Source organism: Magnolia sinica, chromosome 7 (assembly GCF_029962835.1).
Source record: "Magnolia sinica isolate HGM2019 chromosome 7, MsV1, whole genome shotgun sequence".
NCBI classification, from domain to species: Eukaryota; Viridiplantae; Streptophyta; class Magnoliopsida; order Magnoliales; family Magnoliaceae; genus Magnolia; species Magnolia sinica.
The window spans coordinates 4,260,056-4,275,304 of NC_080579.1; the positions used below are offsets into that span (position 1 = coordinate 4,260,056).

General features: G+C 41.8%; 2 protein-coding genes across 13 annotated transcripts; one reads left to right on the forward strand and one right to left on the reverse strand.

Moving 5' to 3' along the window:
* Window positions 1–575: 575 nt before the first annotated feature.
* LOC131250888 (uncharacterized) lies at window positions 576–7,727 on the forward strand. Of its 12 annotated transcripts, none has more exons than XM_058251273.1 (7): window positions 619–732; window positions 3,079–3,175; window positions 3,316–3,437; window positions 3,575–3,617; window positions 3,714–3,802; window positions 4,126–4,384; window positions 6,747–7,727. In XM_058251273.1, the coding sequence occupies exons 3-6, from the start codon at window positions 3,348–3,350 to the stop codon at window positions 4,381–4,383; spliced, it is 480 nt and encodes a 159-aa protein (XP_058107256.1). In that variant the 5' UTR covers window positions 619–732; window positions 3,079–3,175; window positions 3,316–3,347; the 3' UTR covers window position 4,384; window positions 6,747–7,727. The 12 variants fall into 12 exon arrangements, 9 of the variants coding, with proteins under 9 accessions (XP_058107261.1, XP_058107259.1, XP_058107256.1 ...); XM_058251274.1 differs by having other exon boundaries at window positions 643–732; window positions 3,085–3,175; XM_058251279.1 differs by lacking the exon at window positions 3,316–3,437.
* A 5,536-nt stretch (window positions 7,728–13,263) lies between these two features.
* Window positions 13,264–14,035, reverse strand: LOC131250890 (succinate dehydrogenase assembly factor 1, mitochondrial). The gene has a single exon (XM_058251282.1). The coding sequence runs from the start codon at window positions 13,818–13,820 to the stop codon at window positions 13,545–13,547; it is 276 nt and encodes a 91-aa protein (XP_058107265.1). The 5' UTR covers window positions 13,821–14,035; the 3' UTR covers window positions 13,264–13,544.
* Between the last annotated feature and the right edge of the window lie 1,214 nt (window positions 14,036–15,249).

Genomic DNA, 15,249 nt, shown 5'->3' on the forward strand with positions numbered 1-15,249 from the left:
CAAACGTATACGGATGACCAGAAAACAAGATATCACCTTCATCCAAAACTTATGCCGACCCAAAATAAAATTCAATGGTAAGCGTCCAATCCCTGTTGTTTCGTCTGGTGTAGTCCACCGGAGATTTGGATATACCTTATTTTTTGGGCCAATACTTTAAAGAGTATGGATCCTCTGTTATCTTGTCAACAGAGATTTCCTGATATCCCAATTGTCATTGGTTCACGTCACCACTCACTAAAAAAATAAAAAAGATTTAAAAAAAGCTATGGACGCCAAACCATTTAGGGTAACAGGAAATCCCTGCTGACCAGATAACAGAGGATCCCGACTCTACTTTAAAATAAGCTGACAAAAGATAGATGGATGGCGTGGATAAAACACAGACATCACGGTGGAGCTGGAGCTTTGACACCAGCTAGCTGGGCTAGTGTCCCTATCCATGTTTGCAGCAATAGACGGTACAGATTATGGGGAACCTTGGGCCCCACTTAGAACATAAAACTAGTGAGCACTGTGCAAAGGTGTGGGCCACGTATTTTGGAGAACAGTCCGTCATGGAAGGGTATTTTGGTAATTTACCTCTTCTCCCTCTCCCTATATACAACGAGGAGGTTGGTATTTTTGACGAATTTGGAAGAGAAGATGGCAGCAGCAGCAGAAGATTCGAAGAAATCGAGCGATGTTGAAGAGCGTCTGAAACCCTTTTACGAAAGAGCTGCCCAGGCTGAGGTAGATTTTCTTCCCTTCTTCTCCTTCTCCTTCTTCTTCTTCTTCTTCTTCTCTCTCTCTCTCTCTGATTTTCTGTTGAGATTTTTTTGTTTTCCTTTTTTTCTGATTTTTCACTTGCCGATTTTCGTCTCAGTAGAATGAGAGAAAATCTGTAATTAATTTCGAGGAAAATGATGACCTATGGGACATCCGAGCCGTGCATAAGGTGGGCCCCACGATGAATGTTGCCCGGTGCAGAAACCAGGCTGGTCCGCTCATGGTCTGGGCTGCCATGTAAATCGAACATGGACGGTTTAGATTGGACTTGCTGACTGTCCGATTTTCTACCGAGAGTTTCTTCCCTTTTTTCTGATTTTTCCGTCTCCGGTAGAAAGTTTGAAATTAATGTAGAGGAAAATGATCACCCATACGGCATCCGAGCCGTGCATGAGGTGGGCCCCACAATGAACGTTGCCTGGCGTAGAAATCAATCTGGCCCGCTCATTGGTTGCGGCTTCCCTGCATGAGAAAGGAAAATGGACGGTTTAGATTGGACCTTTGGACTGTCCAATTTTCTTCGTGATTTTCCTCTTCCTTTTTCTATTTTTTTTTTCCTCCGATTTTTGTCTCAGTAGAGTGACAGAAAATCTGTGATTAATTTCGAGAAAAAAAAAATGATCACCTATTCGACATCCAAGCCATGCATAAGGTGGACCCCATGATGAACTTCACCTGGCGCAGAAATCAGGCCCGTCCACTCATCAGTTGGGGCTGCTGTGTATGGGAAAGGAAAATGGACTGTTTAGATTTGACCTGCTGAGTGTCGAGATTTTCGTCGGAGATTTAGTTCCTTTTATTCTATTTTTTTTCTCTCTCAGCAAAGTTGCCTGGTGCAGAAATCAGGCTGGTCGACTCATTGGTTTTCTATAGTTTATTTATTCTGTATAGAGTGTTTGGATTTTCAGAGTCAGTTGTGCCTAACACATGGAGAGATTTCGATGCTTGGCACCCATGCATGCATCTAAATAACATCATGAGAATGTCTTGAACAATAAAGAAAATGCGAGACTGTTCTTGTTAGTATTTATGGATTCATCTTTTATGCATGTTTCCTTCTTGTTTAATACATATTTATCATTTTTCTCTAACGATGTAGATGAGATTGTGAGTACAAAATTTCTCTAGATCATTGTGCCTTTGTACCAATTAGTTACCATGTCCAAGACTTACACTCCTGCTCCTTTTCAATACAGCGAAAAACTAATAATCTCAGTGGGTTATGTCTAGATATCTATTATTCATTTGGTGTCGTGGCTGCATTGTTAGATTTGGTGATCTTCATCATTGTATATACTTGGGAATGCAACATGGTCTAATGCATAGTTTTCAAACCAGATTATTCGACATGGAGTCTCCGGAATCAACCAGGCCAGGTCATTCACTGGGTGAGGGTGTCAGGAAAACCAGGCCCATCCTAGTTTTCCTGGTTTCAGCGTGACTCAGCCTGGTTTCCCAGGTTGATTTAGGAGTTTCAACCATTCTCCTGATGCAAGGAGGCCAAGGTTGACCAGAAGATCATGTTGGTTCCTGGTTAAGAGGAATTAAAAGGTCTATATTCTACCTACATGGTGGCCCAACTAATGAGCAGACGAGTGTGTGTGAAGAATCGATGGCTAAAAAAGAACTGAATGAGCTATCTTCAGTGTGCTTTGGTGGCCCACCGGCCCAATTTTTGGGCCTTTGCTATGTACACAGTTGGACCAGCATGTTCTTTGGGCCAGGGCATGTTTGCAGTGGGGCCTTCCCATCTGACAAATTGGCTGGAGCTTGGACATGTGCACCACAAGGATCCTCTTCAGTTTCCTTTGCATAGTTCTTTAGCAGGGTTCTTCAGCAACTCTCCTCATTATAGAGCCAATGGTGATTGAAGAAGTAAATGTATCATCTCCTTGAATAGAAGCATCATCTTCCTAGTCAAGTTCTTGTTTCCTTATAATATATTATATATAATGGTGCATGTTTGCATGTCAATTGTGTCTTATCATTATTCTCCAATGATAATTCTCAGCATGTCTTTCCTTTACATTGTTAGTCCTCCTACATTACAGCAGTTACCAGAAAACAAAAAATAAAAATAAAAATAAAAATGCCAACAACTTTGCACTACCTGAGCTCTCTAGTTTCTCACAATTGTTTCTCTGGGAAGGCGTGGACCTTTCCGGGAAATGTTTTAGGCCTGTTGTATTTTATTGAAACGATGAGTAGTATTGAAATCGCTCCTTTTGTGGTCTCTCTGGATTGTTAATTCAGAAAATTTGCATACTTCACATGCACACATGGTTATGTATCTGAAATGTTTGTCACAAGTTTTAGGTTGGTGTGTTGGCTAAGAAAATGCAAAGGAGATTATTGCGAAGTCAGATTGAAGAGAAGATTCATGCACACATGCCAACATGGCTCTCCAGTGAGTGATCTGGGTTATTAATCTGAGGAGAGAACATGCCTTGGCCAGAAATCCGGCTGGTTACCATCAGAAGGGTCAGATGTGTATGTTGAATACTTGAATAGGCATATTTTCTAACCTTTTTCCTCATTCATGTCTAGCCCACATCCCACCTCATGAGTGAAGCTGATTCATGCTCACAGTGGACCACGAATATGCCTTTGCCCGGATCTCCCTAGCATCTCCTGCTCTGAAAAAAGAAGATGAAGAAGAAGTTATTATGGTTGACTCCTTTCCAACGAATTCATGGCATTTGATCAAAGAATTAAATAAACCATTGTATGGCTTATGCAATTGTAGCCTCTAGACTATGAATTTTCTTTATCCTGCAGTACTAACTAGCTCATGTTTTGGTTGAAGGAACGTCTGTCAAGACTTGAAGCTGTTTTTGCTGGTAAGAAAGGTAGGCTCTGATTACATTATTCAATATGAGCTCTATGGGAGTAAATGAATTTAAAATAAATAAAAATAAACTTATTTCATTTTGTTGGTGTTTCAGATTCTGGGGTTGAGGAAATGCCATCTTTTGTGAAAGAGTTCCAGCTAAAGCTAAATACTGCAGATGCTGAGGAAATATCTAAGCTAATGGTGCGCTGCTCTAATCTATGTTCTATTCTCTCATTGAGCGTTTGGATGTACAATTGACTTGTATTACAATATTTAAGTTTCAACGAAGTAGAAGTCAATGATCATAAGAAATGTTGTCTCTAGATTTTATAGTGACTGCATTCATTACTTCCAACTTTAAGATGAATGCAATCAGAATGTGTGTGTGATTACTCTTAAGTAATGAGGGACTTACCAAAGTATGAATATTTCACTTCTTTGCTACTTATTGATGCAATCCAAGTCATTTACATCCAACAAAGAGAATGTGCAATTGAGAGAACTTTTATACTCTTCATGTGTAGGCTTCAAAGGAGATTGAGGCACTTGCAGAAAGAAACACAAAACTGGCTGCAGGAAATCTGAAGCTGCAAACAGGAATTGTGGACCTCGTGGAAGGAAATGCAAACCTTGCAGCTTCTCATGCGAAGAAGGCAGAAGAAACTATGAAGCTTGCAGCAGAAATGGGCAAGCTTGCAGCAGAAAATGCAAAACTCCAATACCGAGTTGCCCATCTTGTGAAAGCATTAAAGGAGGCAGATCACAAATTGGAGTCTAAATGAGGTATGGACTTTACTTGGTAGCTTCTATGTAGCTGTTGTTTTTGTATTCTCTTTCACCTAGGTCATCGGGTGTGGTCATGCGGATCTAGGGAAGGCCTTCGAGAGCTTGGGTAGCAATACGCTGAGGTGGTGGTCATTTGGCATACACTCACCCACATATAGAGACACTAAGAATGGCCAGCTATGCCATCCCTCTCCATGTGATTGGTGGCCATGCCACCTCTGAGAGGGAGAGAGGTAGGGCCCACTCCACCAGTGCACATGATCATGACCGCACTTCTGGTTAGCCATTACTGTTGTCGGATTGGGGGAGTGAAGAGGCTCATCCCCCCAAATACGTGGTTGATTTGAGCAAGTCGTTAGTTCTTGTTTCGGCTCCCTGATTCAGTCCCGTTGTGTATTAGCATCACTTGATCCTTGAAAGATGTTTATTCTGTTACAAAATCACAATGTTCATGGCTCAACATGCAAGAAATTAGAAACAAAACCCTATGCAAGTTTGGCCTGGAGAAATCTTCCTTGATTAGTGCTTTTTGAAGCAGTAAACTGATCTTTTTAGCATTTTCCCCTCGGCAAGGATTTGCAATGTGGTGGAAGAGTCTCCAGGCAAATCTCTTCCATTTTAACTAGGTCATGGTATTCTTGTCTGAACATGATTCTTCTATTCCTTTGCTAGACGGAGAGGCTGATTGTTTCCGCATCTAAATCTGACAAGAGGTCTAATATTTCTTTTCTAACCTCCCCTTTTCCGAGCTTCCCATGGCTCCACTCTTTGATCTCTTTAGCTCTTCTTGACTGGTTCTGATCACCGTGCATGTGCCACATGTAGGCTATGTTTCTTCCCTTAATGAGAAACATACACACCAGTTTGGTAATGGGTGAGAGAAAAAATAGGACACTTCAGGGTTTATCTGGACACGGATTGCCTGCAAGTGGGAGCTGCAGGGGATTCCTGCAGCCCCTGATGCAGCCTAATGGAAAAAAGTTTCATGTGCGCCTCTCAGATGCGGACCCTGCAGTGAAAGGGCAAAAACATCATTCCACTTGGGGGAATCATCGTTTTTTTTTTGCTGAAGGGACCGTATCTGAGAGGCGCACACCACATCTGATTTGCCTATTTAAAACAGGTGGTAAATATCATCACCTTTTTTAGCTTTATCGTCTAAGTTGATCTAATGTGTTATTTCTGGCAAAGATATCTGCTTTTCAATTGGGGAATGTAAACATACAAATGGTATGTACTTCACGTACAATGCTTCATTTCCATCTGATTTGCCACTTGTGTAGAACACTTGAGCTGCGCAAGAGATGATCCACACCATAAAGATCATTTGCAGTGAGAAGCAGGATGGTTCTGCCATCAGGTTGGCTACACTGTCAAAATCAATGATAACTGATTGTCTTGACTTGACGTGGCTCATCTAGTGAGTGGATTCGTCCAATTTTCACCCCAGGCAATCTTTATGACGTGGCCCACCTTTTGCGCAGCTTGGAACTTCTGCATAATTGATCCATTTGGGGAGAGAAATTGTTGTATGTGAGCAATTCTCGTTCCTATTAGTGTAGATTTGAAATTTTTAGTGGAAAGAAATAGGAATGTTTCTGGTGCTATTAGTTTATCTAAATTTTGTTTCAAACAACTCCATTTCAGTGCAATTGTGCACATATCGTCCATTCATCAGGTGGGCCATGGCCCAAAGATACACTGGTTGGATGGTCCACTAATTGGAGGATAACAAATGGACTGTTAGAGAAAGTCCAACCAGCTGTTTGCATTCAATGGGCGAAGCCCCTCCAATCAGCATCAGTGGTCATCCGACTGCCATAATTCTTGGGGTATGGTCCATGCACAGTAGGACCCAACAGATACACAGTCAGGATCTGACATTTGGGTACTGAGACTGTTTAATAACCAACTTATATATAAGCTGTTAGCACTGGATTCTCTCCCAAAAAAGACTACTCCAAGAGACGGTACTCAGATCCCTTAAAACTGCAAAAGGCTGGCCTGTTTGGATGCACCCTCTGGATGTGTGTTTGAGGCCCAAACGCCATATTGATCCAAACTGCAGTTGTTATTGTGAGTTTGGATGCACTTTGCAAACCAATGTCTCATCTCCCCCACACAACAAAATAGGTGTACTAAAAGGCTAACTCAGTTTAGATTGGTTTTTGCAGGGTTGACTGAAAAAGCAGGTGTTAAATCCCATTTTTCAGAAACCCCCTTTTGAGGAAGTGCGTCCAAATAAGCCATCTTTGATTTCATAAACTGAAACTTATTTGATTTCTAAATGAGTTTCTAATGAAAAAGGTTTTACTGATCATGAACTCACATTTGGATGGCCTTGTTTGTGCTTTTGCAGGATAGCAAGACAGACCAAAATCGGTACATTTGGTGGAGGATAGACTCGTGTAATTTTTTATCCATCTTATCTGGCTGGCCACAGCCAATTATTTCTCATTGACAACGGTACCATTCAATCACAATCTCTGTTTGAGAACTTTTATTCACAAGCAGGGCCTTCAAAATGTGCCATGGATTGTGTCACAAACTAATCAATCATATGTTGGTTTTGATTTTTTCTTTCAAAACAAATCAGAACACTTTTTTTTCAAATGGGTTTTTTGCATATCTATGGACCTGTTTGGATGTCCCCGAGACATGGGAGGATGGGATGCTTTTATGCCCAGACTAGTGGTGTGGCCCAGCCTGAAAGATTGGGGCCCATGGTTTGAGGCAGAACAAGCAGAAAATGATGCCCTCATTAAGTGGGGTTCCCATTTTCCATTCTTTCACCAAACACAGTAGGTTATCAGTCAGGCTGAGTAACAATTGAATGGACAGTTAATCCAAAACAGATGATTGTACTCCAAGAGAATCCCCCAATGTTCTGATTATGAGGTTAAATATGGTTTGATGTGAGTGATGGATGAAGAGAAATATAGGGGCTATTTGTGGCTGACTTGCAGCTTGCTGAGGTAGCATGCATGTGAGAGATCCTGGCCATTCATCAGGTTGTTCGATCATGAACATCCCCACATCCCAGTTCAACTCATTAGGTAGGCCACCCGTGTACATTGGATGTAGGCCATTGTTCTATCTTTTTAGCTAACCATCCCTCTTCTTCTTTATTCATGCGTGGAGCCCAGTTGATGAGTGGATAGGGCATGTTTGCAGTGGGACCTGCTTAATGAATGTCCCAGTTGATGCAGGATTCCGATTTCCTGCAAAAGCCTTTCACAGGAAGTTCCTGTGATGGGAAGCTAGGTGGAACCCACTGAAATGCTTGTGAGAAATCCACCCCGTCCATATGTTTTTCCAGATCATTTTAGGACATGGGATTTTTATTTTATTTTTTAAAGATGAGACGGTTCCAAAACTCAATTGGGCAACATCACAAGAAACAATGAGGATTGAATGTCCACTGATTAAACATTCATAAGGCCACATAAGTTTTGGATCAGGCTAATATTTTTGTGTTTTCAGTCCATCCCAATAGGAAATGCCTCTATGAATGGTATGGATGGCATATAAACATCACGGCGTTTAATTTGAATTTGGATTTAGATGGTTAGCGATTTTCTTCTTATTGGTAGGCTGTCACCTCACAATGGGTGCTAGAACCCATGACCTCTTGTTGAAACCCTTGGGCATTAAGGCGTTAGTACACATCCCACTTGGGAATAGATACCAATACCTTTTGGACGTTAGTACACATCCCACTTGGGAATTGGTAGCTATGAATCTGTGTCACTAAACGCCAACTTATGTTGTACATTCCCAAGAACTTTCATAAACTGTCTGACCGGCATCAAATCAACCGAATAAGCAGGCATGAAAAAAAAAACTTCTATGGAAGTGTGTCACAGCCCCAAAGTTATAATAGAAATGACAGTGTGTTGGAAGAAAGGAAATTTACAGAGCTCCCGGACAATGCATTTTAAGATATGTAGGCTGGTCATTCGTTGTTCTTAGGAAATAGCATCCATTGAATTCAAAACTTGTGTTAAAGCTTGCTAATGCATTTTTGTGCGGCTAGGCCATACACTGTTAGGTTTATCCAAACCAGGAATCATCGCTGTCTAGGCAGTAATAAAAAGAGTTGCTTTCATTGTACTAACATAACCATTTAACAAGTGGAGCTTGTCTAATTAAATGTCAGCCATAGCTAACTATTCAACTCTTTAGCAATTTTAATGCCCAAGAAATATGATTTTTGGACCATGGTCCATTCACTTTGACCTATCAAATGAACAGTTTCAATCTGGTGGTCCACCCATGCCAAATGTGCAGTAATCGCTCCCATAAACTAAATACCAAAGGGTGATTTGTGTGGAACTCAAACATGGATGAGAGTGGCATGGAAAAGAGATGGAAGAGCCAACCTAATGAATGACTAGGTTGGATTTAGGCAGCCTGGTCCATAGTTCAAAATTTTTACTCAATGTTTAGCCAGGTCGGGCCAGGTCTTTGCTTAACTCGATATTTTAACGATTAAAATTTAAAGCATATAGGCCATCAGAAAAAAATTAAAATGGTTGTAACCGACTAAGAGCTCTCCATGGGCTTCCCCAGGTCTCACAGAGACCACCTTGTGACCCATTCCATCCACACTGATAATGAGACTTAAACAATGGTCTCCCACTCTAATACCACTAATACCACTTGATGCAGGGAGCACCGGCCAACCCACCAAAAGTTCTAGAGCTATTGTGGAAGCACCAAAATATCCCTTACTCTAGGCCCTCTCAGGCAAACTGAATAAGATCTCCCCGTGGGCTACCTTGCATCTCACATGTCCCACTGGCCATTTTGCATCTCATGGACCCCGCATCATGGGCCACCCCACCCCAATGTGGAGATGCACCTGTATCACTTCACTTGAAATCTAATTGAGTCGATTCTTACTATTGGTGGAGATTTGATGAATATGTTCCACCACAAAATAACATTCTATGCATTGATAGACTATTTCCTAGGTTGATTACAACCAAGCACTATCTAAATAGTCTATTACACAGGTTGATCTCAATCAATGAGATAAGAGTGGAATGGCAGGACATGATTTATGTAGCTGACCCCAATTAATTGGGATAAAGCTTATATGGTGTTGATGAATACAATCACATCCATTCCTTATCAAATTGTAACTGATGATGCTTGAAAGAAACATCTTGATGTAGATTAGAAACAATTCACATTTTGCCCATTGTTGAAGCAAGATTCATTGTCATGGAGAACTAAGCAAGAATTTGATGACCAGCTGCCTACCCTACATGAATGCTACTCTTTTACTTAGGTTGGGGATTTGTAGGTGGAAAATGCTACCAGTAGGATATAACTACTATCAGGCAGAATTCTCAAGCAATAACCTTGGTTTTCAAGATCTGCAGAAACCAAGTCGACTTGTTTTCATGGAGAACAAAACAAATAGGCCCTATGACAAGGGTTAAGATTGGTTTTGATGATCTACCCATCAGTCACCACGAAAACTAACAAGCATCAGCAAAGGATTTTAATTCTGACAAGCGAAGGTTTTTGGTTGATCCACTACATGGATCTGACATATATCACCATGGACCAACAGGAAGAAGGGAAAAAAAAAAAAAAAGAGTCCACCCATATGGAAATCTTAGCCTTTCAATTTTGGCAAACATATAAGACAGTTGAGAAGGGAAATATAATAACCATCAACATTCAACTGATTTGGCATCTCCTACTCCTGGACTATATCAGAACAGCTATGTAAATTTACACTATTTCTCCCTAGGCTCTTGTGACAGTTCTACACCTAAAAAATGGTGGTGACTCTGATGATTATATAAATGGGCATCCCATCATCATATGATGGGGACTCACTCGATGCACAGGTTCGATGACACACAAACATCAAAGTGGACCCCACGGCAGTCGAATAACATTTACATGTGGGTGAATAAGTTTGAGGAACCATTACTCACGGGTGATTAAGGGTTGTAGGAGGTTTTTCTACAAAGGTTTGTAAAGGATCTACTGGCCTCTTTTAAAATTCTTCTTAAAATTCACACCTGCTAGTTTTGGGTAGTGTTGAGATACAAGTTCATAGTCTCTGAGTGAACAATTGGGTAGTTTTCCCCTACTTGCTGCATCAACAATCAGGTGGTTTTCTCTCCCATCCAAGGTATTAAAAAATAGTTACATAATGGCCATTACATAACGGTAACTGGGGAACTTACGGAAAAAAAAAAAAAAAAACAAAGGCCATTAACTGCCCATTAAGGTAACTGGGGAACTTGCAGGAAAAAAGGCCATTAACGGCCCATTAAGCAACGGTAAGGGATGTGGCCGTTGCAGCCACCATTACCGTTATTGAATTCCTTGCTCTCATCCTCCCAAAAAATTCTTAGGTGGGTACTTAACATGCATTTCAAATAGAATTTTCAATATTCATATCTTGAAATGCTTACAGGGATGTGGCTGTTGCAGCCACCATTACTGTTATTGAATTACTTGCTCCCATCCAACCAAAAAATTCTTAGGTGGGTGTCTTAACATGCATTTCAAACTAGACTTTTCAATATTCATATCTTGAAATGCTTATAGGGATGCGGCTGTTGCAGCCACCATTACTGTTATTGAATTCCTTGCTCCTATCCTCCCAAAAAAAAACTCAGGTGGGTATCTTAACATGCATTTCAAAATAGATTTTTCAATATTCATATCTTGATATGCTTATAGGCTAGAAAAGAATAATTGTTGCTTTAGGAATAGGGTGGGGAGAGTTTCGGAGGTCTTCGCAGGGCTAAAACAAATATAATGGAATAGGTGATTGTATCAAAGGCAATGGCTCATAGAGTTGTAGTTTTTCTTTTTCTTTAGATTTTTATTTTATTTTATTTTTACTACAAATGTTTTTTTTTTTTTTTTTTTAAATGTTTATAGGTACTGTCAAAGACAAAATTCCCAAAGAAAATATGGATAGAAATTAGAGGTGTACATGAACCGAGCTAGCTCGGTTGGCTCGCTCGACTCGACTCAACTCGGTTCGAAGCTGAGTTCGAACCGAGTCGAGCTGATTTTTGGAGCTCGAAAACAAGCTCGAGCTTGCCCTAGCTCAACTCGACTCGGATCGAATCTAGCTCGAACTCGGTTCGACTCGGTGTCCAGGGGTATATATACCCTTGAAATAAAAAAACCCTACCCCTTTTAAGTTTTACCTTTACTCATTTTCCTTTACCCACACGGCTACACGAGCCCTAACCCCTTTCCGTTACCCAGCGCCCCTAACCCCTTTCCATTACCCGAGCTCAAGCTCCCCTCTTCCGGTCTTCCTCCCTCTCTCTCTAGTCTCTCCCTCCTCTCTCGAGCGCTCACCTCGATCTTCCTCCCTTTGATATCGATGTTGCTCACCAAGTGTTTGATGAAATGACCCAACGAAGTGTGGCTGGTGGCAAGGAAGGTATGTATATGAAACCAATACCCCTTTTTTTCTTGATTTTTATATTGCTTAGAAGGTGTTTGATAAAATACCTGTGAAGCCATTACTGCTATCTTAAATACAATGAGATTTTGAAGGTGCAGTCCAGGTGTTTGTGAAAATGCTGCACAGGCGAACTTGGCTCGAACTAGCCCGAGCTACTGGCGGAACCGAGTCGAGCTGGCCAGTCAGGCTCGAGGACCGAGCCGAGCCGAGTTCGAGCTGAGGTCAGCTAGTGGCCGAGCTGAGTCGAGCTGAGGCCAGCTCGACTCGGTTCAACTCAATGTACACCCCTAATAGAAATCTTTGGACACATTTAAATATTTATGGTAAAAAAATGCATTCAAACACTCCATTGCAAGTTCCATCATTCTTGAATATTAAGCAATTACAAGTAAACAAGACATCATTCTTGAATATTAAGCAATTACAAGTAAACAAGATATCAGAATCACTGAGGAATGAATGAAATGATTCCAATTTTCAGAAATTTACTGAAAAATGCCTCTTGTTTCCAAAACAATTTGTAGTTTCCCATCTCTCTTTCAACTTTAAAAATGTGAAAACCTGAACTTACAACAAACAATGAATTAATGGTGTCCACCCATATGATCCATACTGTTCATCTGGTGCGCAAGGCTACAGATCATCTAAATCCCAGAAACTTCTCCAATCTGACGGTTAGGATCATCCCACGGAGAGACTTTCAATATAGGGTCAATCCATGGTTGTCCCAACGGATGAACGGCTAAGATCATGCTCGCATCAAGAACAAAACAGCATTTTCCCAAAACACCAGTAATCTACCATCAACCCCAATGTACGGTTATCTTCCTCTCATTTTCATTCCCTGAAATTACCAAACACCACTTTGGCTCTGTCGAAATTACGGAATCGCCACTAGGGTTTTCTTAAACAGACCTTGAGAGCAGACAATGTGAATTGGGATGGGTCAAAATTACGAAAATGCCACCGCGTTCTTTTCTCTCTGACGAACCTTGAGCGCAGATATGAAACAGGATTTCGATCGAAATTACGAAATTGCCACCAGCGCTTCCAAACGGGCTGTGAGGCCACCGGGGATCTTATCTAAATTACGGAAATGCCCATAGGGTTTTTTTTTTCCCACGATAATCAGACGGTTTCTGGACGTACCTGAGGCAATGGGATCTGATCAAAATTCCGAAAATGCCCCTAGGGATTTTTTCCACGATAATCGGACCGAGCTGATCGAGCTACTGTTGAAATCCAAAATTATACACTAGGGATTTCTAGACGGATGGCAAGGCAACGGGATCTGATCCAAATGACGGAAAATGCCCCCAGAGTTTTTTTTTTTCCCACGATAATCGGACGAAGCTGATCGAGCTGCTTCTAAAATCCAAAATTACAAAATTGCCACCAGGGAATTCTAGACGGGCCGTGAGGGCAACGGGATCTGATTTAAATTATAAAATATGTCCCTGGAGATTCTTATTTTTTTCACGATAATCGGATGGAGCTCATTGAGCTGCTTCCTTTTAAAAAATTACAAAAATGCCCCTAGGGTTTTTTCTCCGTCATAATCAGACGGAGCTGATCCAGCTGCTTCTTAAAATTCCAAAACTACGAAAAACGCCATCAGAGATTTCTAGACGGGCATCTTGCGGAGGGTACCGGGCTCTGATCTAAATTACGAAAATGCCCCTAGGGTTTTCTTCCTCTTCAACTGACCTTGAGGGTAGATAAACGGACGGTGTCGGGGCTCTTGAGCTGATCGAGCTGCTTCTTGCCGCGGCGGAGGAGATACTCGATGTAGATAAAGTTCTTGCGGTCCACCGATTCCGAGTTCCTGCGGAACTCGGTGGAGACCACCGATTCGATGTTCCGTCGCTCTTCGGGCGCTTTGGTACGTGCCGCCCGTAGAAACCCTCTGTACAGCGCTAGCACTTGCTTTTGCATGCCCGACAGCTTCTGCGGACTACCGGAAGGAGCTGCCATTGCATTTTCCTCTTTTTCCTTTCCCCCTCACCCTCCTGATGCTACGGTATGGTATTTGGTAGGTGGCGAAGTTATTTAATACTCTGGCTGCATACGGCACTTGATAAACAGGCACATAAAAATGGACTGTAATTGTCTGCAACTCCCTTTTCTCTTTCTTTTTCTTTTCTTTTCTATCTGATGCATATGCGCACCGTCACGTGGAAGAGACGAACTCCTTACCCCCTAGGGTTGTTATTTGATACTCTGCTCTATATAAAGCCTGATACGCAGCAACTAGAAATGTACACGTGGCATATGTTTAATTAAAACTAAACCGTTTAAATTGTGGAACCCACTGTCTTAAGTTATGGGAGTAAACTCAGATTGGTTGAACAATCCTAACCTCTGATTCGTGGATATTTTCATTAGCAACCGTCCAATAAACGTCCCCAAACGAACTGGCAGATACCTAAATAAGCGTTGTTGTTGCGCCGTGAAGCATCTAAACTTGTAACATGTATCATCCATCGCACTCTGCCGGACTATCAAATGGACGGACGCGGATGCGGATTGCGTCCTACCCCCGCCTGTCTCTAGCCACGAACGGTCAGTCTGTAGGTGGGCCCACCGTGATGTATCTGTTTATCCACGCCGTCAATCCCTTCTCTCAGAATATTTTAAGTAAAAAATGAGGCAGATCCCACGCTCAAGTGGACCACACGACAGATTATTCTTGCATTCAATGCTTTGTGCATTTAATGCAACCAAGCTTATTATTTGGTGTTGTCTACTTGAGCGTTGGATATTTTTTGTGCACATACCTTAAAATGATCTGATAGAAGAGGTGGACGGCTGATACATCACGGTGGGCCTGCCCATAGACCGCCCGTTCGTGGCTACAGAAGGACAGGTAGGGGAGGCGGATTGCGTCCTACCCCGTACATCTCTAGCCCCGAACGGGCAGCTCTGTGGGCGGGCTCACCGTTATGTGTTTGTTTATCCAATCCGTTTATCCTTTTTTCTTAGATTATTTTAAGGCGTGATAAAAATAATGAGGCAGATCTAACAATCAAGTGGACCACACCAGATAATAAGCTTGGTTGCATTAAATGCATAAAGATTGAAATGCCATTTGCAGTAAATGCAAGAGTCATCTCTGGTGTGGTTCATTTGAGCGTTGGATCTTTCTCATTTTTTTTTTAATGCCTTAAAATGATATAAAAAAAGATGGACGGCTTGGATAACAGATACATCACGGTGGGCCCGTCGCAGAACTACCCGTTCGGGGCTAGAGACGGCCAGGGGTAGGACACAATCGGCATCGCGAACTCCCTGCAGCAATTGCTAACTTGAGCCCATGCAATAAGGAGACGATTGGCTACTCCCCTGAAATAGAGTTGGGTAAGTTGGACCCGATCCGACCCGACTCGATACCGTTCCGAACAGA